At 33.9% G+C, this 24490-nt stretch overlaps 2 protein-coding genes across 2 annotated transcripts in view; one reads left to right on the top strand and one right to left on the bottom strand.

The window, feature by feature from the left end:
- The window catches only part of LOC114327965 (histone acetyltransferase KAT8), a 345297-nt gene that overhangs the window by 258143 nt on the left and 62664 nt on the right, over positions 1-24490 (top strand). The window lies entirely within an intron of this gene.
- Positions 1-24490, bottom strand: part of LOC114327964 (sphingosine kinase 2) — an 85969-nt gene that overhangs the window by 12711 nt on the left and 48768 nt on the right. The window contains exon 2 of the mRNA XM_028276690.2: positions 2272-2606. Within this exon, the coding sequence (XP_028132491.1) occupies positions 2272-2606 (335 nt within the window). The remainder of the gene's footprint in view (positions 1-2271; positions 2607-24490) is intronic.

Here is a 24490-nt window from a genome sequence, read left to right as displayed (position 1 = left end):
TCACCTCTCAACGTCCAAATGTACTAATATTTTTACAGATGCGCCCTGGTCTATGTACATATACTTGGTAAATATAGTAGCAACAGCTGGAAGACATACTTTCAAAGGTAGGCAATTAACGAGAAATAATAATGATTGGTGACCTGAGCGCAAGAACTGGAAGAAGACAAAATAATCCAGTAATACGCGTTCCATGGCCCGTTGTGTAACTCTGGGTTTATTTGCGGATTTTTACGTCAGTGTTAACATTTCTGCTCCATAAGTTTGTACGGGCAAAACACATTGGTTATAAACATTTCCCTTGAGACACATGAGAATTGAACTTCTTAGAATTTGGCTTAGTTTCTGCCTTAGTTTGGAAACTGCCCAGATCTATCCGTTTTTGTTTCGTTTCTGTTTGTTGTATGGTATTATCGTCAATAGTTATATTTCCGCTCATTAAAAGATCTGTCATAAATTTAGCTTTCTCAGTTTATTTTTAATCCTCCCCTTTCCGAGAGAGTTTTAAGCGAATGCATCATAGAAATTGTATCTTGTAAGTTACCTACGATTTATACAACTTCATCTGCAAACCTAAGATGATTTAATCTTTCTCCATCTATATTGATGACCATATTTTGCATTCGGTGTTTTTAAATATTGACTCTAGAGCTGCTGTGAACAATTTTTATGAAATATTGTCTCCTTGTCTTATTCCTCGACCTAAGCTGAATTTTTCTGTGCCTTCATGTTATCATAAATGTTAGTAACATATACCTGTAATCTATTGGGCTTTTCTTTAGAGCTTCCAGTACTGTTTCAAACTCTATGGAATCAAAATTCGTTAATATTTTCATAAAGAGTTTGTACACAGCTGTCGAGAGGATGATAGATTTATAATTTTCTAATTTAGTAATATCACCTTTTTGGTGTAACAAGACTATCACTTCATTGTTCCAGTCTTTTGGAATCTTACCCTCATGTAAGCATTTATTTAAACAGTTCGCTTACTGATTTTAGTAGGATTTCCAATAAAGAGTCCACATCACCAGTCTTTTCACGCTTATTAAAGATAAACTTATGTGTCTCATTCGCAATGAAACTGTAAAGAATATTACTGGATACTCATTATCGGAAGAAAAGAACATGCAGAAGAAAGATATACATGGGCAGCAATAATTGTCAACTGAATGACATAAGATCACTATATCCTTAAGAAATATACAACAAAGACTGGATGGAAACATAGGGTCGAATTGCCATAGAAATCTATTAAAATATTTTGCATACATAATTGGACTCTATACTTCCTCAAAACTGCTGACGAAAAATTCCTGCTACTCCCTTTCAACCACTGATGAAAATCAACCGAGAATATTTGAGCGCAAAATACTAAGAAATATATTTAGACCAACCTATTGCAGCGATGGTTTGTGGGGGATTAAAATGAACTACGAGCTGGATGAACTAATGCAGAGCGCAGATATTGTCACATTTGTAAAGTCACGAAGACTAAACTAACTTGGTCACTTTAGAAGGAATGCAAGATAATCGAGCTGTAAATTAATCCAGAGATGGAAGCCACGAAAGGAAATAATTCCAAATAGAAATAAAAATCGTTGAAAAATTAGATATAGGTATATAAAACAGTTCTTTGTAAAATTGGAGCAGGATTGTGATTGAATACCTACCTAAACAAACCAGTAGAAAGCAGGAAGCACTCCTTTAGAGCTTCCGCAAAAATAATAAAAATAATTCCAAAAAGGTAAGATGGCGAATGGACTTTGACTCCGAAGCCAATAATGCTCAAACACACACACAGAGATGGAAGCCCCAAGGAAATAGAACAAGAGGAAGGCATAAAAGATATATCAACGACGTAGAGGAACATCTTAAAACCATGAATATCAGGCAGAGGTAAAGGAAAGGATCCGACAGGTCAGAATGGAAGAACATTGTTAAGCAGTCTAAGGGTGCGTTCACTACGGAGACCATCGGATGGTATCCTCGCCTTGAACATAGTATCCTACTCTTCATATACGTGAACGCTCGCGTTTAACATAATGAATCTGGCGATCGATAATATGGTACGAGCAATACTAGGGAGAGGGAGCGAGGCTTGGCGCCTCGTTGTGAACGCTCGCTAATACTCACAAAGGGTTGTAGCGCCATTAGAAGAAGAAGAAGACTTTCTCAAAACTAAATACAGTGTTCCATTAGGTAATGCATAATAAATATGTTGTGGAAGAACAAGAAACATGTATGAATGTTTAAAAAACAGTTTTGACTCACCTTTGTCCTCCCAATATCCTCAATTTCTCGCTCTCTATATCGATATCGGATAGCAAACCCCATCCGACGGACAAGAACGAAAAAACGATCTGCGACGTGGTCTCCACCCTCACCAGATCCATAAACTCGGAATGATTTCGAACTATCGCTAAAGCCGAAGGTAAAACTGGCGTGGTCATGTACGGTTCTGAGTAATAGTGTGCTATGCTACGTGCTAGTCCATTGCCGGAACCTCCAGGTACTATCCCGATGGGAATCGATCTCGTCACGTCGGCCCAATCGGATCGCTCGAAAATGCCGTTGAGTACTTCGAAGAAGATTCCATCACCGCCGACCTGAAAATAACGAATATAGTCTGACAAACTATCTAAGAGAGTCATTAATATTCAGCTGAGCGGGGTGCTATTGTCCGAGTTCAGAAATTAAACCTTTGTTTATATAATTTCCCAACTCGGACAATGGCATCCCGCTCAGCAGAACTATATATAAAAGAGTCATTACTATTCAGCTCACCGGGTGCTATTCTTCAAGGTGTGAAAATCTATCACAAGTCTACCTGTTTTATGGAATAATCCCTTGTTTTTAAGTACACATTTCCATCAATAGTACCCCGCTGAGCTGAATATTAATGACTCTAAATAAAAAGGTGATGGTTTGAAAATTATGATCCTATTGTTTATATCTTTGCCGTAAATTCCGGTCAACTTTGACCGGTTGTATCTCAGGAACCACTCGTCATAATTAAACGTTTTTTCTTTTAAAAGAAGTGTCCTGCCGATGTCTTTGGAATACTGTTTTCACAATTTAATGTTTAATATTTCCCGAGATATTATATTTGTTTATAAACCAAAAAATTGTTTATAACTTTAAAATATTCCTGAGGCCGCTTAAATAGTCCAATTTCAATTCTGTAAGTACATTAGATAGGTATAGTGTTTTTTTATGAAAAAATCATAGTTATTCTTATGCATCATAATTATTGTCTTATTATAGCGACCGTAAATTTTTAATTAACATTTTAATTGTTGCTAAACTGTTCATTCAATTTCTATAGACTTCTGGAATTATAATATATACGGAAAGGGCTTTTACGTTACTAAGTTATTTAATTATTGATTAACAACTACTTATCTAAAAGTTTAGTTGAAAATTAAAGATTTTGTTGGAAAAACCCGCTTTTTCCGGGGAAAGTTTTCGTCGAAGTAAGTCGGATAAAACACGTCTCTATGCAGAATTTAATTGCGGTGAATTTTTATTTGGGTGTTTTTGGTCTAAAGTTAAAATCTTTGGAGTTATAGAGCAAAAATTGAAAAAAACACGATTTTCGGGCGCCATTTTGTTTATAAAAAAGTAGCACACTATCTGCGGATTTTGCATATCTATATTATTAATACATACAATAATAAGATTCGATTCCAGCAATAAAATTGCTGGTAAATAACTTTTCCTTGTATTTTGCTAATTAGCCCAGAGTATTATACAGTGCTAGTCAAAAGTCCGTACCCCCCTCGTATCTTTTGAACGGTTATACCTATAATAGTGAAATTTGGAGGGAGAAAATAAACGGACGTAAGCTTCTTAACTAGTTATGACAGGTGACGTCATAGTGACAGATAATTTTAAATGGGACCTTATGGCAAGTGATACCTCGTATGAAAGGTATTTAAAATACCTATTCAGTCATACTAATTTTGTTTGAGTTTAAGCAAATTTTGATGAATAAATGAAATAAATATAAAATTGTAGTTTCGCATTTAATTAATAAAAATTCAAAATTCCGCCTATGATTACTTGTCAAACAGGTTGGCGTTGACGAAAAAACTACTAGAGAATTAAAAAACGTCAACTTTTTTGACAAAAAATCCATAGGCGGACATTTGAATTTTTATTAATTAAATTCGAAACTACAATATTATATTTATTTAATTTATTCACCAAAATCAAAATCAACTTAAACCCAAAAAAATTAGTATGACTGAATAGGTATTTTAAATACCTTTCAAACGAGGTATCACTTGCTATAAGGTCCCATTTAAAATTATCGGTCACAGTGGCTCTGTAACGTCATCTGTCACTATTACGTCACCTGTCATAACTAGTTAAGAAGCTTACGTCCGTTTATTTCCTCACTCCAAATTTCACTATTATAGGTATAACCGTTCAAAAGATACGAGGGGGGGTACGGACTTTTGACTAGCACTGTATAAGTTCACAACTCGGACAATGGCATCCCGCTCAGCAGAACTATACTATACATATTATACAGAGAGGATGTAAATTATGGAATAAATTCATTTTCTCTAAAATGGACGACTTTGGAGAAAAATCCTGAAACAGGTCGATTTTTATTTTTAAATTACAATTGTTTGGCATATATTTCATACTAGTGACATCATCCGTCTGAGCGTGATGACGTAATCAATGATTTTTTTAAATGGGAATAGGGGTCGTGTGACACCTCATTTGAAAGGGTGTTTAATTATTTATTCAGTAATATAAACTATAATATCATTACTTATACAGGGTGACGAAAAAAATTATTTTTGAATTAAATTAATTGACGCAAAAAGACGAATAAATATTTATTTATCATGGCCAAATTCCAACGAAAACTTAGTCAAGATACTCAGTTAGGAGTAAAACTAATACAAAATAATTCTCTGTAAAAAGAAATTAAGAGGCATTTTATATTTCCGTTTGTTCAGAGAGGACCATAAACGCCCTTACGTAAGTTTCAGTCTCATTAGAGATCTTCAGAGATCTCTAATGAGAGTATATATTGTATATATTGCTACCTCTTAGGTTTCTGAGGCTACTTTCGGAGAGAAAGTTATGATCGCTCTATCTCTTGATATTCTTCTTCTAACCACTCTTCCTTTGCTTACTTCACTTTATTTCGTATATCCCTGTTTATTATGTTATACTGGACTATTATTTTTGTGTGACTATACTTCCATTTAGTTTTAAGTTCTTTCTTTTTTGTTATTTTTCCCCCAAAGACCGTAATGTCATATCTTTTTATTTCTTTCTGTGATTGTATTATTTTCCTATTATTTGTCTATACGTATGGGGATTTCTATATTATGTAGACTTGTTAAATGCAAAATGTAATACGTATTCTTAATGATTAGATCTTCTTCCAATCAAAAATGTATAACGAACCTTTCTTTCCCCTCCCCGTTCATTGCCATCACCTGGCTAGTAAATATTGCAAATATAATACATTTACATAATATAGGTAATACAATTACATAAATCATTTTATCAGTGCTGGATAAAAATATAGCATATTGATGTGATTATTTCGCGTTCGATATTGTCTTATCTTTTTTTTTGTTTGTCTTCGTTCACACAAAATCATTTTGCAAAGATAATGGTAGGGGAGCCCAAGCGGGGATTTTTGCAGTTACTCGAGCGCGTCAGATTATCATATGGGAAGAAACCTGGTGCTCTGCAGATGTACCTCTACCATATATTGGCTCTTAACACAAGGGAGTTCGTTAAGGGGGACCCGAAAAAAAATCTATCCTTAAAAATACTCGAAATTGTCTAAGATAAGATAAGTTAAGGACATGCAAAACAGTGTATATTTAAAAAATCTGACGATTTGACCGGGGCGTACGGAAATGGGCGAGTTAAAAAGTTTCAATAAAAATGCGAATAATTCGCGAAATGAACGTTAGATCGAAAAACTAAAAAATACTTGTTCAATATTTTTCAAAAATCTATCGAATGATACCAAACATGACCCCCCACGGAGAGGGGTGGGGGGTAATTTTAAAATTTTAAATACAAATCCCGCGATATTTCGCAAAATAAACAATAGGTCGAAAAACTGCAAAATACACTTAATCAATATTTTTGAAAAATCTATCGACTGGTACCAAACACGACCCCCCACGGAGATGGGGTGGGGGTTACTTTAAAATCTTAAATAGGAGCCCCAAATTTTTATTCCAGATTTGGATTCTTTAAGTAAAAATAAGCAACTTTTATTCGAAATATTTTTTCAAAGTATGGATAGATGGCGCAATTATCGGAAGAAACGATTGTTGGAAATGGAAAATTAAATTGAAAATGGAAAGTCCCCACTAAAATGGAAAACTTTACTTAACTTTTTTTGGTTTTAGGACCTACTCTTCACAATCCAGTAGGTCCCAAAGCGCTCGAGTGACTGCACATTTAGCATACTTCGCTCCCCTAATATAATATACAGGGTGTCCCCGAAAATAGTGCGTTCTTTAAAGGTACAGGTAGAAGGCACAATGTAGAGCAAAAAAAGTCTTATAACATTTTTTTCTAAATTAATCTGTTTGACCAAAAAACGAAAATACATTTTGATATGCAAATTTAAGTCTGGCAACAACGCGCAACTCAAAAATCTAAAGATTAAAAAAGTAGGTTTGTAGGTCAGTTGTATCTGGTAGGTAAAATAGTGTAAATACCTATGATGTCAACAACCCCAAAAATCACACCTAAAAGTAAATAAACTAGGGGTTATTAGGTTAAATTTACACATTCACAGCAAGTTCTTCTAGGCTACGTTGCCATGTCATTCAAATTTATGAAAATAAAAATTCACTTATATGGAGAACAATGTAATTTTTTTCTTGGAAACGGTTAACTAGAAAAAAATGTTATAGTACTTTTTTGTTCTAAATTGTGTATTATATCCATATCTTAAAGGAACGCACTATATAGCTTTCTTTTAATTTAATAGTTGCTTTCAAAATATAATTAAAAATAATTCAATAGTTTTGTAAATATTTAATGCAAATCTAAGTGAACAAAATCAATCTTAAGTATAAGTATTATTTTAAAGATGATTAAAAACACTGTTTAGTGAAAAAAACTTCTTGAAATTTCTATAGCTTAATAGATACATGCTATATTGACCCTATTATCAAACAAAAATAAAGTTTTTTTAAAGTGTTTTAAAAAGAGTTATCAATTTTCAAAACCTCGACTTTTGAAGCTATTTTTGGAATAATTAAGCAACAAATTAATAAAAATATCTTTGTAAACTCTCATTTTCAAGGATTTTCTATGGGGTTTCAGTAAAATTATGCCAGTTTTCCATATAATTTAGCGGTCTTCATCTTTAGTATTTGGAATCAAATAGCGATCTTACATTGTTTACAAGTAAAAAATGATGTTTAATCTTTTGCATATTTTGTATTACATATTTTCACCAAATTGATCAAAAGCAGTTATTAGATACTCGATACCTGTATCACATGGTGTCTTGGCAAAATCTTACTTAATTGGTCTATAATTATATATAGCATACGTATAAAGACAGAGAAGGTGCAAGACTAAAGACTAAGTTTTCAATCTAATAACAAATAAAATAACATTAAAAATATTACTCTACATCCCACCAGATTGAAAACAATGGGAACCTTCTCTGGTTACACCTCCGAGGCTTCTAAAATTTGCAAGCCATAACGGATGCTGAGACTAAAGAAGATGAGGGAATTTTACAATGTATAATTCACGTCCCATCTGCTCAGCGCTGTATAGTTCCAACGAGAATGGTTCCCTTCGTACTCCAATCAGAGTAAACATGTAAATCAAAAATGAATAACCATTTTCAATTTCGTTGCAACACGAAACTACAGCCGCATTATATTCTAGTTCAGTCAGAGAGTGCAGTAAGCACCTCTACCTGTTTCGAAACTTATTAGTCTCTCATCAGGAGGCACATATGTTGCTCTCTCTGACCCAACCGGGACAAACCCCGGCGTGCAGTCACGGATTGCAACGAACGAAATGGTAGGGATGCCCTAGCGGTAATTGCTAGCAAAAGACTAAGTTTTCAATCTAATAGCACATAAAATAACATTAAAAATATTTCTCTACATCCCACCAGATTGTAAACAATGGGAACCTTCTCTGGTTACACCTCCGAGGCTCTAAAATTTGCAAGCCATTACGGATCATGAGACTAAAGAAGATAAGGGAATTTCACAATTTATAAGTCACGTCCCATCTGGTCAGCGCGGTAAAGTTCCAACGAGAATGGTTCCCTTCATACTACAATCAGAGTAAACTTGACGAAGTATACTTGATGAAGTAAACTCTAGAGTAATATTTTTAATGTTATTTTATCTGCTAGTAGATTGAAAACTTAGTTTTTTGATAGCAGTTGCCGCTAGGGCATCCCTGCCATTTTGTTCGTTGCAATCCGTGACTTCACGCCGGGGTTTCTCCTGGTTGGGTCAGAGAGAGCAGAATATGTGCCTACTGATGAGAGACTAATAAGTTTAGAAACCGGTAAAGGTGCTTGCTGCACCCTCTGATTGAACTAGAATATAATGCGGCTGTAGTTTCGTGTTACAACGAAATTGAAAATGGTTATTCATTTTTGACAAAGAAGGTGAATCAATATTTTTCAAAACAACCGTCTTATGCATCATTTTAACACAACTTTCACATTGCAATATTCTTGACGCCAATACTTTACAAATTGCAAATATATTTTAATAAATACATTATTGCTATCAATGTTTACAAATATGTATGTAGTTTACAAAACTATTTAAATGAAGGTTAAACAGCATGTTATGATTCGTAAAATGCTAAATAGGTACCTATATTATACACGTTTTATCATTCTAGAATTCTTATTTTAGGATGAAATTATCGCTATTTATGTCTTCATATTTGCATTTTACGTCATTCTGTCTCCCTCGTGTCAATTTTTGTTTTCTTTTTCGCAATAGTATTGTAGTAAAAAAATAGATTGGGACAAGCAAGATCTTGTATAAGACTCCGTAGTGTAATCTGGAATAAAAACATAAAAGAAAAAAAAAGATATACCAAACAATAGCATGAAGAAGTATCATGACATAGCAGACATTTGAATCATAATAAAAACCAAAGGAGCATTCTGGCGACCGAAATGGAATACTAGAGAAGATGCTGTGGCCTGACCAGAAGAGACAGGATATCAAATGAAGAGATAGGGAGAAGAATGAAGGTGGAAAACGATGCCCTGGAGTATATACATAAAAGAAGACTAAAATGGTACGGCCACGTAGGAAGAGCAGAACATACGATATAAAAAAGTTGCAGAATGGATATCAAGAGGAATTAGTGGGAGAGGACGACCGAGAATATCATGTAAAAATGAAGTCGGAAAAATGGAAGTCCTGACTGACGGAAGGGAAACTGCACTAGCTGTAGACAACCCTTTATACAGGGTGTTTCATTAATAATTGTCCATATAGTAAGTGGAGAAACCTTAGCACAAAATACGAAGATTTAACCCAAAACACTTAAATAAAATGTGGTTACTTACTGAGTTACAGGGTGTTTTATCTAAAAATTTAGTAACTATTTTTGCTCAGCATTTTAAAACTATTCGACGTATCCTTTTCATACTTGGCAGGAAGTATAGGTACTATACAAACTACTAAATTATGTTAAATAAACGCTTCTGGCTATTACCAGAGGCGTACGACGGGGGAAAGTGAAGGTTGACCCTTTTCAAATTCTACGCCACTGACGGAATTGCTATTCTAGTTCAATTTTTGGATTCTCCAATACTTTTTATGAAAATATTATACTCTTCATTCGTAACGATAAAGTCATTAGTTTTCGAGATCTTTGAAGTTAAAGATGAAACGATACGGTTATTTTGATCAATGTATTGTGTCGCTTCATTTTTAATTTCAAATATCTCGAAAACTAATCATTTTATCGTTACGAATGAAGAGTATATTATTTACATAAAAAGTATTGGAAAATCAAAAAATTACACTAAAATAGCAATTTCGTCAGTGGCGTAGAATTTGGGAAGTCTCAACCAGCCACTATTCCCTGTCGTACGCCTCTGGTAGTAGCTAGAAACGTTTATTTATCCTAATTTAGTAGAGTTTACAGTACCTAAACTTTCTGCCAAGTATGATAAGGATACGCCAAATAGTTTTAATGTACTGGGTACAAATAATTTTTACATTTTAATATTATGAATCATATCATAAAAATAACTGTGCCGTTTCATATTTAACTTCAAACATCTCGAAAACTAATGACTTTATCGTTACCAATGAAGAGTATATTATTTACGTAGAAAGTATTGGAGAATCTAAAAATGGCACTAAAATAGTAATTCCTCCAGTAGTGTAGAATTTGAGAAGGGTCAACCATTCCCTATCCCCTGTCGTACGCCTCTGGTAGTAGCTAGAAACGTTTGTTTATCATAATTTAGTAGGGTATATAGTAGTCGCACTTTCTAAGTATGAAAAGGATACGTCGAATAGTTTTAAAATGGTGAGCAAAAATAGTTTTTAAATTTTTAGATAAAACACCCTGTAACTCAGTACGGAACCACATTTTATGTAAGTGTTTGGTTTTAGGTTAAATCTTCGTATTTTGTGCTAAGGTTTCTCCAGTTACTATATTGACAATTATTAATGAAACACCCTGTATAGTACTTAAATAGGCGAAGAACTTCCCATGAACTTACTACCCATTTCGGATATTGATATTATTAGTAGACGACACCAAAAAGAAAATTGGCAAAGGTATTATCGAAACACGAGAACTGGTAGTAATTACAAACAAATGCAGCCTGAAATTCCCATTAAAAGATGGTTTCATTCTGTATCAAATCGCCATTTCATAAGAGTTATGAATATATTGAGATGTAATCATCCTCTTACCCCCCTTCATATGTACAGTTTGGGTCTCACAGAGTCACCTAACTGTGAGTGTGGAAAAGAAGGTGATCTACTACGTATTCTCCTCGAATGTTCACATCAATCAGTAAATATAAACAAATTTTATGATAATCTTAATATATTAAAAATTCCACTTCCCGTCTACCTGAACAATTTGATATTTTCTGAAGATATTAATATATTAAAAACAATTTACGAACATATCAAAAACTGTAAATATAGATTGTAGCAATAAAATTTACCCTGTATTTAAGAAATTTTGTTAAAACAAAGCAGGCATGTTTGTTAAAACAAAACAAACATGTTTGTTTTGTTGTTATTTTGTTTTAAACCCTGTAGATTTAAGTAATTATTGTATATTATAATTGAAAAAAGAAAAGAACAAAAAAAGAGAAAAAGAAAAGAAAAAAAAAAGAAAAAAAAAACAGAAAAACTAAAAAAAAGCAAAAAAAAAGAAAAAAAAAACTAAGAAGATGTAAACCTCCGCGAGGTTGAATCGGGTTTACGTCTTAGCGTAGTAAAAAAAACAATTTATAAAAAATAACAATAAAAAAATAATAAAAAAAAACAAATTAACAATATAAAAAAAATGCAACAAAAAATACAAAAAAAAATAAAAATTTACAAAAAAAATGAACAACCAAAACAGAGTATTATTTAGATAATAATTGTAGATAACAATGTTAGTTTGTTATGTATCTAGAGTTAGAAATACAGAAAAAATTCCTCTGATTGAAAAATCAAATTTGTTTGTTTTTAAAATAACAAAATGTCTGGCTAATTGGCTCGGCCAAGGCCATCAAATTCACTCAAAAAAACCCTGTATAGTATTTTTGCAAATAGTCTTTTTGGATAAATATTATATTCCACTGGCAGTTTTCTATACATGTCACTACGATGATGTTATAGAACGCATGATATTAGCCGTTCTACAATATCACTTTGATTAGTTGCTAAGCGAGATCCACGTCTAGAACACATCTCCGCACCAGTAACTTACGTGAGAGATTACGTTGCCGTGAATTGAATCTGCTCAAATTTTAAACATTCTATAAAATTAGCAACAATCAACTTAATTTAATATCAATGTAACCCCCTCTGTGGCTCAGTGGTAAGAGCGCCTATCTTTGGATCGAAAGGTCCGAATGGTCGTGAGTTCGAATCTCACCAGGGTCAGAGATTTTTCGTTTATTATAAATTAATAAATTAAAATAGTTTCTGTCCTTGTGGGATAGGTACTCACCGGAGGGGCCGCAGACGTTCGGATACAATTAGCGCCTCTTTGCAAAGACAATGACGTCGACTTTGCAAAGTAACAAGACACTTACTAAATACACACTACACATTACTCCCCTGAGTTCGTGATAAGTTATAATTTAAAAAATCATTATGAAACTGACTGGCCAGTTGGTTGTGAAAACCAGTGCCAATAAAACACAAAACACACACACACACACACACACACACACACACACACACACACACACACACACACACACACACACACACACACACACACACACACACACACACACACACACACACACACACACACACACACACACACACACACACACACACACACACACACACACACACACACACACACACACACCACACACACACACACACACACACACCACACACACACACACACACACACACACACACACACACACACACACACACACACACACACACACACACACACACACACACACACACACACACACACACACACACACACACACACACACACACACACACACACACACACACACACACACACACACACACACACACACACACACACACACACACACACACACACACACACACACACACACACACACACACACACACACACACACACACACACACACACACACACACACACACACACACACACACACACACACACACACACACACACACACACACACACACACACACACACACACACACACACACACACACACACACACACACACACACACACACACACACACACACACACACACACACACACACACACACACACACACACACACACACACACACACACACACACACACACACACACACACACACACACACACACACACACACACACACACACACACACACACACACACACACACACACACACACACACACACACACACACACACACACACACACACACACACACACACACACACACACACACACACACACACACACACACACACACACACACACACACACACACACACACACACACACACACACACACACACACACACACACACACACACACACACACACACACACACACACACACACACACACACACACACACACACACACACACACACACACACACACACACACACACACACACACACACACACACACACACACACACACACACACACACACACACACACACACACACACACACACACACACACACACACACACACACACACACACACACACACACACACACACACACACACACACACACACACACACACACACACACACACACACACACACACACACACACACACACACACACACACACACACACACACACACACACACACACACACACACACACACACACACACACACACACACACACACACACACACACACACACACACACACACACACACACACACACACACACACACACACACACACACACACACACACACACACACACACACACACACACACACACACACACACACACACACACACACACACACACACACACACACACACACACACACACACACACACACACACACACACACACACACACACACACACACACACACACACACACACACACACACACACACACACACACACACACACACACACACACACACACACACACACACACACACACACACACACACACACACACACACACACACACACACACACACACACACACACACACACACACACACACACACACACACACACACACACACACACACACACACAATATTAATGTAGGTAATATTGTTCGTCCGCTACAACTTTTCCCATGCGTCACGATACATTTTCAAACAAATTAAGTCAAAATATAAAGTGAAACGAACGTCGATCTGTATATACATTTTGTATACTGTATACTATATACTACACACATCGGCGTACGTTTCACTTTATGTTTTGACTTAATTTGTTTGAAAATGAATCATGACGCATGGGAAAAGTTATAGCGGATGAACTATGACATAAAGGGTGTTTACCCATGTAACCCTGTATACTTTGTCGAAGCACTAAATATGGAATATTTATTCCGCAAACGTTCTGCGATTTAGTCCGAAAGGGTATTTTGTTAATAACTATAATAGTCCCAGAGGCAGCGCTGAAAAATTTCTCTGAATTTACTAAAGCTACAGTAGGAAAAATGAAAGAATGCCCATGAGCGAACATATAAAACACGCTGTGTTTTCCTGTCATCGTGTCACAAAGAAAATTGTCCAGTGGAAGTACATGTAACAATAATTATTTCGTGTACTTGCGCTGGCCAATTTTTTGTGTGACACGGTGACAGGAAAATACAGCGTGTTTTATATGTTCGTTCATGGGTATTCTTTCATTTTTCCCACTGTAGTTATTTCACATATATAGGGTGTCCCAAAAGTAGCGGAACGATCGAATATTTCGCGAACTAAACATCGGATCGAAAAACTGAAAAATACGTGTTTAATCATTTTCAAAAATCTATCCAATGACAGCAAACACCAATCTCCACTACACCCCCTGGAGGTGGGGTGGGGGGTAACTTTAAAATCTTAAATAGAAACCCCCAGTTTTTCTTGCAAATTTGGATTCGTTACGTAAAAGTAGGCAACTTTTATTCAAGACATTTTTTCGAACTGTGGATAGATGGCGCTGTAATTGGGAAAAACGATTTATCCTGATACCATAGGTAAAATTATAGAAACGGTCTAATATCTCACGAAATACACTTCCAAATGAGAAACCAAAAAACAGATTTTTAATCTTTTCGAAAACCTATCGAATAACACCAAACATGACCCTCCAACTCACCCCCTGGAAGTGGGGTGGGGGGTAACTTTAAAATCTTAAATAGCAACCCCCACTTTTTATCACAGATTCGGATTCTTCATAAAAAACTAAGCAACATTTATTCGAAACATTTTTTTAAATTTCTGGTAGATGGCGCTAATAAATCGTATTTTTCCAATTAAAGCGCCATCTATTAACAATTCTAAAAAATGTTTCAAATAAATGTTGCTTAATTTTTCATGATTGATCCGAATCTGTAATAAAAAGTAGGGGTTGCTATTTAAGATTTTAAAGTTACCCCCCACCCCACCCCACCTCCAGGGGGTGGGTTGGAGGGTCACGTTTGGTATTATTCGAAATGTTTTCGAAAAAGATTAAAAATATGTTATTTAGTTTCTCATTTGGAAGTGTATTTCGTGAGATATTAGACCATCTCTATAATTTACCTATGGTATCAGGATAAATTGTTTTTCCCAATTATAGCGCCATCTATCCACAGTTCGAAAAAATGTCTTGAATAAAAGTTGCTTACTTTTACATAACAAATTAAAATCTGCAAGAAAAACTGGGGGTTTCCATTTGAGATTTTAAAGTTACCCCCCACCCCACCTCCAGGGGGTGTAGTGGGAGTTGGTGTTTGGTGTCATTGGATAGATTTTTGAAAATGATTGAATACGTATTTTTCAGTTTTTCGATCCGATGTTTAGTTCGCGAAATATTCGACCGTTCCACTACTTTTGGGACACCTTGTATATGTGAAATATGTATATTACGTATGTATGTATATTATGTGATTGTGTAGAGAAACATACTGCGGTCGGTCAAGCGAAACGTAGAACAGGTGGTTCTGACAGCTTGTCAAAGTTGCTTACCTGCGGAGGTAATTAAATCCATTTACTATGGCTCAAAATCCGTCCACACATTCTAAATTGAATATAAATAAAAGTTATTATAGTCGGTTAGCTGTATGACGGGACAGAGCCGGTCGGTCGGCCCCAATGAATGTACAGGGTTATTCACTATATTTTGACCCCCCTGTAAACTGCTTTATTTACAGAATTAGAAAAAAATGTAAAATACAAAACTTATTCAATTTTTAAATTATGATTTTTTGACATATATATCGTACTAGTGACGTCAACCATCTGGGCGTGATGACGTAATCGACTATTTTTATAAATGAGGATAGGGGTCGTGTGTTAGCTCATTTGAAAGAATATTCAATTCCCTATTCAGTAATATAAACATTAACATGATTGTTTATACTTAATGATTATATTACTGCATAGAGAATTGAATAACCTTTCAAATGAGCTAGCACACGACCCCTATTCTCGTTTAAAAAATACTCGATTAGGTACGTCATCACGCCCAGATGGATGACGTCACTAGTAGGATATATATGTCAAAAAATCATAATTAAAAAATGGAATAACTTTTGTATTTACATTTTTTTCTAATTCTATAAATAAAGCAGTTTACAGGGGGGTCAAAATATAGTGAATAACCCTGTACATTCATTGGGGCCGACCGACCGGCTCTGTCCCGTCATACAGCTAACCGACTATAATAACTTTTATTTATATTCAATTTAGGATGTGTTTATTGATTTTCAGCCTTAGTAACTGGATTTAATTACCTCCGCAGGTAAGCAACTTTGACAAGCTGTCAGTACCACCACCTGTTCTACGTTTCGCTTGACCTGCCGCAGTATGTTTCTCTACACAATCACAGTAATTAGCTGTGAAAAAACTAGCTTTAGTAAATTCAGAGAGATTTTTCGGCGCTGCCTCTTCGTCTATAACTTTTATAAAGGATTTTTTACTAAATTTTTTGTGATACATATATGGTATACAGCCGACTATGTATAGGAAATTACCTTTTCCTTCTTGAGTTTAGTGACCGCTCTGTATGTAAAAAGATATGTTTGTAAACACTCAAGGTGAGTCACCTGTGCCAGTTTAATATGAAATACAGTTTTTTTTTCTTGTATTCAACACTTGTCTCGGTGAACAACAAGAAATTTAATTGTAGTATGACCTCGCCAAGGAAATTTTACCATTTAAAATTTAAAACATACCATTTGGGGAGATTTTTATTAAGAACTTGCTTTCCAAGGTTTTAGATTTCTTTATTTGGAGGAAGGTTAAACGATTTAACTAAGAATTTGCAATGTAATATTAAAAGTATAAAAGAATATTCACGTTTTTTTTTATAAAAATATACAGTTTTCTCCAGCGATATATCACTCATAGATGGTTGATATTGACTAAAACAAAAAAAAGACCAGAGAAATTAAAGCCTTTTTTTCACAATCTTTGATACAATTATTTAACAACTGCTTTTGATAAATTTGGTGGTAACAATATAATAAACAATATAATATAATATACAATAATAAACAAAATATGCCAGAGATAAAACGTCACTTGTTACTAATTTGTTGCTGAATTATTGCAAAAATTCAAAAGTCGATGTTTTGAAAATTATTAACAACTTCTCTAAAAATGTACAAAAACCTTTAATTTCGCTTGAGAATGGGAAAAATATCACAAATATTTAGCTATAAAAATTTCAATTTTGTTATTCGAACTGATGGCATTTTTATTCAAAAGAACCCAAATGATCTTTTATCCAAAAATTCAACGTAGCTTGTTTGTTTTTCAGCGGTCAAAAAATTCAAAGCAAAACTCTTAGTTCTGTCGCCAGGGGGGGTACAACGGCCTCGTTAATTCAGATGGACTTACCCAAATTTTTTTTATGTATTTTGACCCGTAGAACACGAATTTTTTGGGGTAACAGTTGATCCGGATGTCGATAAGATTGTTATAGACCAAGAACTTGAGGAATCAAATAACAGCGATTTTTGGCAAAACAAAACAATATTTTGTATTTTTTGGGTCATTTTAAGCAAAAAATATTTCTACAAGTTTTTTAGTAGGATGCACAGTTTTCGAGATAAACGCGGTTGAACTTTCAAAAAATCGAAAAACTGCAATTTTTAAACCCGAATAACTTTTGATTAAAAAATAAAATAGCAATTCTGCTTAGCGCCTTTGAAAGTTCAAGTCAAATTATGTCGGTTTTGATTATTTGCATTGCTAAAGATTTATTGTGTTATTGCTAAACAAAGCTACAAACAACTAGTGCGTGAGTGATGTTTCTATGATTTCTCATTTAAAATCGAACGAGTAGGTAGAATAGGTACTAGTGCAATCAAGACTATTTCTACGTTACATGCGTTAAAACGCATGTAAAAGCACGGGAAACCCTACGTGTTTATAGCTTTGTTAAACAATAAAAAAATAAATTTTTACCAATGCAAATAATCAAAACCGATATAATTTGACTTAAACTTTCAAATGCGGTAAGCAGACTTGCTATTTTATTTTTTAATCAAAAGTTATTCGGGTTCAAAAATTGCAATTTTTCGATTTTTTTAAAGTTCAACCGCGTTTATCTCGAAAACTGTGCATCCTACGAAAAAACTTGTAGAAATATTTTTTACTTAAAATGGCCCAAAAAATACAAAATATTGTTTTGTTTTGCCAAAAATCGCTGTTATTTGATTCCTCAAGTTCTTGGTCTATAACAATCTTATCGACATCCGGATCAACTGTTACCCAAAAAATTCGTGTTCTACGGGTCAAAATACATAAAAAAAACTTGAGTAAGTCCATCTGAATTAACGAGGCCGTTGTACCCCCCCTGGCGACAGGACTATATTTTTGCATTTATTCCAATTAAGTATTGCTATTTTTACGCAATAAACGTTAAATTTTCAATATCTAAGTCGAATATTATGTAAAATTTTATTTAAAAACGAAACTTTTACCCTGTATATTTTTTACCCTAGGGACAATATTTCTCGAGTTGTATGGGAAAATATGGCGCAAAAAGCTAAAATTTTCGATCTTTTCAGATTTTGTTTAATCAAAAATTAAGCAGAAGGTTTGTGACTTACATATATTGTGATTATGATAAAATCGCTAAAATGATAATGCATTGACGAAGACCGATTACCATCAACTGCTCAGAATACCAAGCGGATACCATGCTCATCTTACAAAAAATAGTTTCCTTTTTACTCTTTTTCGAGTTTCTCTTTATTTCGCGTGTATAATACTGGACCCAAGTTCCACATATATTTTGGAAATGCACAAAAAATCTTTCGGTTTGTGACCAAGATAGATTCAAAAGTCGCCAAAAATGCTCATTCCAATGAACAAATATGAACACCTAATGCGTTGTGTATTTTTTGTCATTGTTTACACTCTGCAAAATATGACCTCCCACAATTTTCACATAATCGCAAACACCGTAACAAACAAAACAATAATTATTGCTAAATAAAGAGTACTTTCGACATAGTCCAGGGCGCATCTGTTTTGAGATGGACGTTGAGAGGTGACTCAAATTTTTTTGCAGAAATTGCTTGAAAATAACTCAAACAATAATATTTGAGTTTTTCCTCCCTCTCAAAAAGATCCGGAACATTGTTTAAATAATTAAAATGTCAAAAAATGAAGAAAAAATTCGATTTCTTTCTTGGTTTTTTGATTATAACTTTAAAAGTATTTATTTCCGAGAAAAGTTGTACTAACATAAAAGTTGCGTTATTAAATTTCCTATAATATAGAATTGGTTAAGAATTTAAAAAATAGTCACCCTTGTTGCAAAATAGCAATAATTGCGAAAAAACCATACAAAAACAAGTATTCGCATTTTACGTTTTTCAACCATTTATACTACACTTAGGGCCTTCATATTTTACCCAGAAAAACTTTATAACGTAGTAAAACAACACTGTAAATTTCAATTAGATCGGTTTAATAGATTTTGCAAAATAAATTTTGCAATCCAGCTTTCGCAAAAAAAATTCATTTTTTTTAAATGTTGCAGGACTGAAAGTAAAGCAGATAGCAAGTTGAATTGTTTTTGCTTATAGACGTGTACTGTACCTGTCATCTGCAATTTGCAAAATTAAAATCGATTAATTACCACGGCGTCAGGAAATTTTTTAAATAAACATTAATTTTTGGTGCTACGCGCAGGACAGCGGATAGTTTGGTCTGATTGGGCATTCCAATGACCTTTGATAATGATTGATACATTTTAATTTTTATTACATTTCGATATAAATAAATAAATTTGTTTATTGCAAAATAAAAACACATACTCTATCCTTTGAAATAACACTTTTTTTAGCAAAAACTTTCTTTGTTCATATATTTTAACTTAGAGAATAAAAGTTTATTATTTTTAAACATATGCAATTGTTTAATCAATATTTCACAAACAATAATAAAATTAGTTTGATTTTTGTGGAATTAAAATAGTAAAATACAACAAAATATAGAGTAAGAAAATAATATGTTGATTTCCACCAAAATTTCTTCCAATCTTTATCTAATTTATTATTTTCTTACTATATATTTTGTTGCATTTTAATATTTTAATTCCACAATAATCAAACTAGTTTTATTATTGTTTGTGAAATACTGTTTAAACAATTGCATATGTTTAAAAATAATAAACTTTTATTCTCTAAGTTAAAATATATGAACAAAGAAAGTTTTGGCTAAAAAAAGTGTTATTTCAAAAGATAGAGTATGTGTTTTTATTTTGCAATAAACAAATTTATTTATTTATATCGAAATGTAATAAAAATTAAAATGTAACAATATCAAAGGTCATTGGAATGCCCAATCAGACCAAACTATCCGCTGTCCTGCGCGTAGCACCAAAAATAAATGTTTATTTAAAAAAATTTCTGACGCCGTTGTAGTTAATCGATTTTAATTTTGCAAATTGCAAATGAAAGTTACAGTACACTTCTACAGGCAAAACAAATTTCAACTTGCTATCTTCTTTATTTTTAGTCCTGTAACATTTTGAAAAAATGAATTTTTTTGCGAAAGCTGGATTGCAAAATTTATTTTGCAAAATTTATTAAACCGATCTTAATTAAATTTACAGTATTGTTTTAGTGTATCATAAAGTTTTTCTGGGTGAAATATAAAGGTCCTATAAGTGTAGCATAAATGGTTGAAAAACGTAAAATGCGAATACTTGTTTTTGTATGTTTTTTTCGCAATTACTGCTATTTTGCAACAAGGGTGACTATTTTTTTAATTTTTAAACAATTCTATATTGTAGGAAATTTAATTACGCAACTTTTATGTCAGTTCAACTTTTCTCGGAAATGAATACTTTTAAAGTTATAATCAAAAAACGAAGAAAAAAATCGAATTTTTCCTTAATTTCTTGACATTTTAATTATTTAAACAATGTTCCGGACCTTTGTGAGAGGGAGGATAACTCAAGTATTATTATTTGAGTTATTTTCAAGCAATTTCTGCAAAAAAAATTGAGTCACCTCTCAGCGTCCAAATGTATTAATATTTTTACAGATGGGCCCTGGTCTAACAAGTCCATTTTACAACTGCCTATAAAAATCGGCAAAAATTTATTGGGCAATATGGGTTGAGATAAAAATTTATGAAAAACAAATAATCTAATCGTCTATAAAACGAATAATACGAAAATATGTATAATCTGAGCGAAAACAAAACTCGATGAATAAAATTATAAACTCACAGAAAAAAATATTGCATATTTTGTTTTTGAAGTAAATCTTTTTCCTTTTAAAAAGTTTTGTACTTTTTATTGCTAAAAAGTTGAGCTGGACTACCCTACGTATATTTATTGTCAAGTAACTTACATATTGCAGAGTCACAACTAATTTGTAGAGAAATTAATGAAATAGTCTTATTTTGCTTATAACATTTAATTAGAAAAAGAAAGAATAACGACAATAGAACAATTTTTTATGGCAACATTGTAACAATTTAGTACCTAGTATTTCCTCCTCTAGCCCTACTGATTGCATGCATCCTCCTAGGCATGCTCCTCAGAATATCTTGGACGGTTTTTTGCGGAAGTCGATTCCATTCTTCCTGTGCAGCAATTCTTAATTCTGCAATTGAGTTTGGAGCTGGATTTCTTGCTCGTATATGTCTTTTTAGGATGTCTCATATATGTTCTGTGGGATTTGCATCAGGGCTCATTGGTGGCCAGTCTAGTGCCTCAATCCCAACATCCTCAAGATATTGTATGGCTGTTCCTGCGGTATGTGCACGGGCATTATCATGCATTAGCACAAAGTTATCATACCCAATGATGCCGGCATAAGGAAAAACATGCTCTTCAAGGATGTTCCGTATGTACCAGTCAGCATTCATTCGAATTTTCACCTCAATAAGCTCTGTACGACTCTCCCAACTAATGCCATCCCATAGCATTATGGAACCGCCACCAAAGCTAACAACTTGTACAAGATTACATTCTGCGAAACGTTCCCCAGACCTTCTGTATACTCGATCACGTCCATCTAGCTTCCATAATTGTATCCTCGTTTCATCTGTGAAAGGAACTCTTCTCCATTGATGTTCGTTCCAGTTAACGTGGGCTCTTGCAAAGTGCAACCTTTGAGTTTTATGTCGTGGTAGAAGAAGTGGAACTCTGGCAGGCCGTTTTGTATTCAAATCAACCTCTTTAAGTCTTCTAGTCACAATTTTGACACTTTTAACTTGTCTTGTGATCAGTAATTCATTTTTGAGATGGGGAGCTGTAAGTGTAGTGTACGATTTCTCAAAGATTGAAGTCTTAAATATTGGACACCGCTTGGCGTTGTACATCTTTTTCGTCCTTGACCAAGTCGCCGTTTGTATTCTCCAGTCTCATTGTATCGTTTTACTATACGAGAAACAGTCGACTGATGGATATCCGCTATCCACGCAATATTCTCTTGTCTGTAACCCTAATTTCTTAAAGTAACAATTCTAACACACACTAATTCGCTTAAATGTGGCATACCAGCAAGAAAAATACAGAATCGAAAAATAAAACTCTACTGACATATTTTAACTGACATTTCAACAAAACAAGAATTGTCAAGTCGGCAAAGCACACTTTCCATTTCCATACTATGCAATGTTTGTTAATTTATGGCATTATTGCATATTCGGTTATAAAGGCTATGTTTAACCATTTATTTATCTCTAATAAATTAAAATACATCAAATAAATAAAATAAATAGATAAATAAATAAATAAAAAAATACCTAATATTATAAAGATAAAATATAAACAAATAATAACGATTGAAGATAAAATATGCAATATTTTTGTCCGTGAGTATTAAAACACCGAGATATTACAAATACATATGTAAAACATTTTGATTGTCAATGTTTCTTCTTCTTCTTACTATGCCTATCCATTCCAGATATCCACGATCACCATGGCTATCATAACTTTGCTTGAATCTATTCGGAATAGTCCGATTCTAGAAGTTAACATATTATCCTCCTCCCTGGTCCTCTGTTTCCAATTGCCCAGAAGAATGAGTTACAACAAGCCATACGAGATACGTCCATTTTTCATAACTTGAGCAATATATTCCATATTTCCGCTCTCTGATTGTGTTAATAATCTCGCATTCCTTGCCTATTATCTGAGATTCTACGTAGAACCTCAGCATTAGTCACACGATCCACCCATGAAATTTTTAAGATGCGTCTGTCGCACCACATCTCCAACGCCTCGAGATTTTCTAAAGAAGCTTCAGACAGTGTCCAAGCTTCTACTCGGTATAATAACGTAGCAAACAGCATATAGCATACGATGAGAGATTTTGATACCAATAAGTAAATTAAGACTTCTGAAAAGAGACTTCATCTTAACAAACGCTAATTTTTCTTTTGCTGTACGTTGTTTTAATTTCAGTAGAATGGTCCAATTAGCTGTTTATGTTGGTACCAAAGTATGTGTAACTGTTTACCCTGTCAATTGGCTGTTGGTTACCAAAAGCCGTGTATGTAATATTTCGCTGTATTTCTCCCAGTGCTTGTTCGAATATCTTCAGAGTAGATGTTAAATAGCACCCGAGAAAGAATTTAAGCACGCTTCTTTAAAGTTGGTTATGAGCTTATTATGTTTACTGTATCAAAAGCCTTTTTGTAATCAATAAAACAAATATATACGCCACAGTTGACATCATTGCACCTTTGCATAAGCACTTGAACAGCGAATAGAGCCTCTCTAGTGCATAAGGCATCGCGGAATCCAAATTGTGTCCATGACACTAACTTGTTTTTCGTATTTTCTATAATTATTAATATATCACTATTAAACACGTGTCAAGATTATGAACCACTTAAAACTAAATTTTGAGTGGTTCATTATACTAATTATTATTCTGTACTCTTCACATGTTTTTGAATTAAAAAAAAAAATAAAAACCTTATCTTGTAAAAGGTATATTTAAAATCCCTAAAAAGGGCTATATCACAACAAAACGTTTTCGGAATCAATATTCCATCATCAGTGTTATCACAGGTTCACATGCTTTTTTAAGCCACCAAAATATACGGGTAAAAACCCTTTAGTTGTTTTTAAACAGTTGAGGTTACATTATACAGGGT

The sequence above is a fragment of the Diabrotica virgifera genome, chromosome 2 (assembly GCF_917563875.1).
Source record: "Diabrotica virgifera virgifera chromosome 2, PGI_DIABVI_V3a".
In the NCBI taxonomy this organism is placed as follows: Eukaryota; Metazoa; Arthropoda; class Insecta; order Coleoptera; family Chrysomelidae; genus Diabrotica; species Diabrotica virgifera.
The sequence above is the reverse complement of the archived record's forward strand: the minus strand, read 5'-3'. Positions and strand labels throughout refer to the sequence as shown.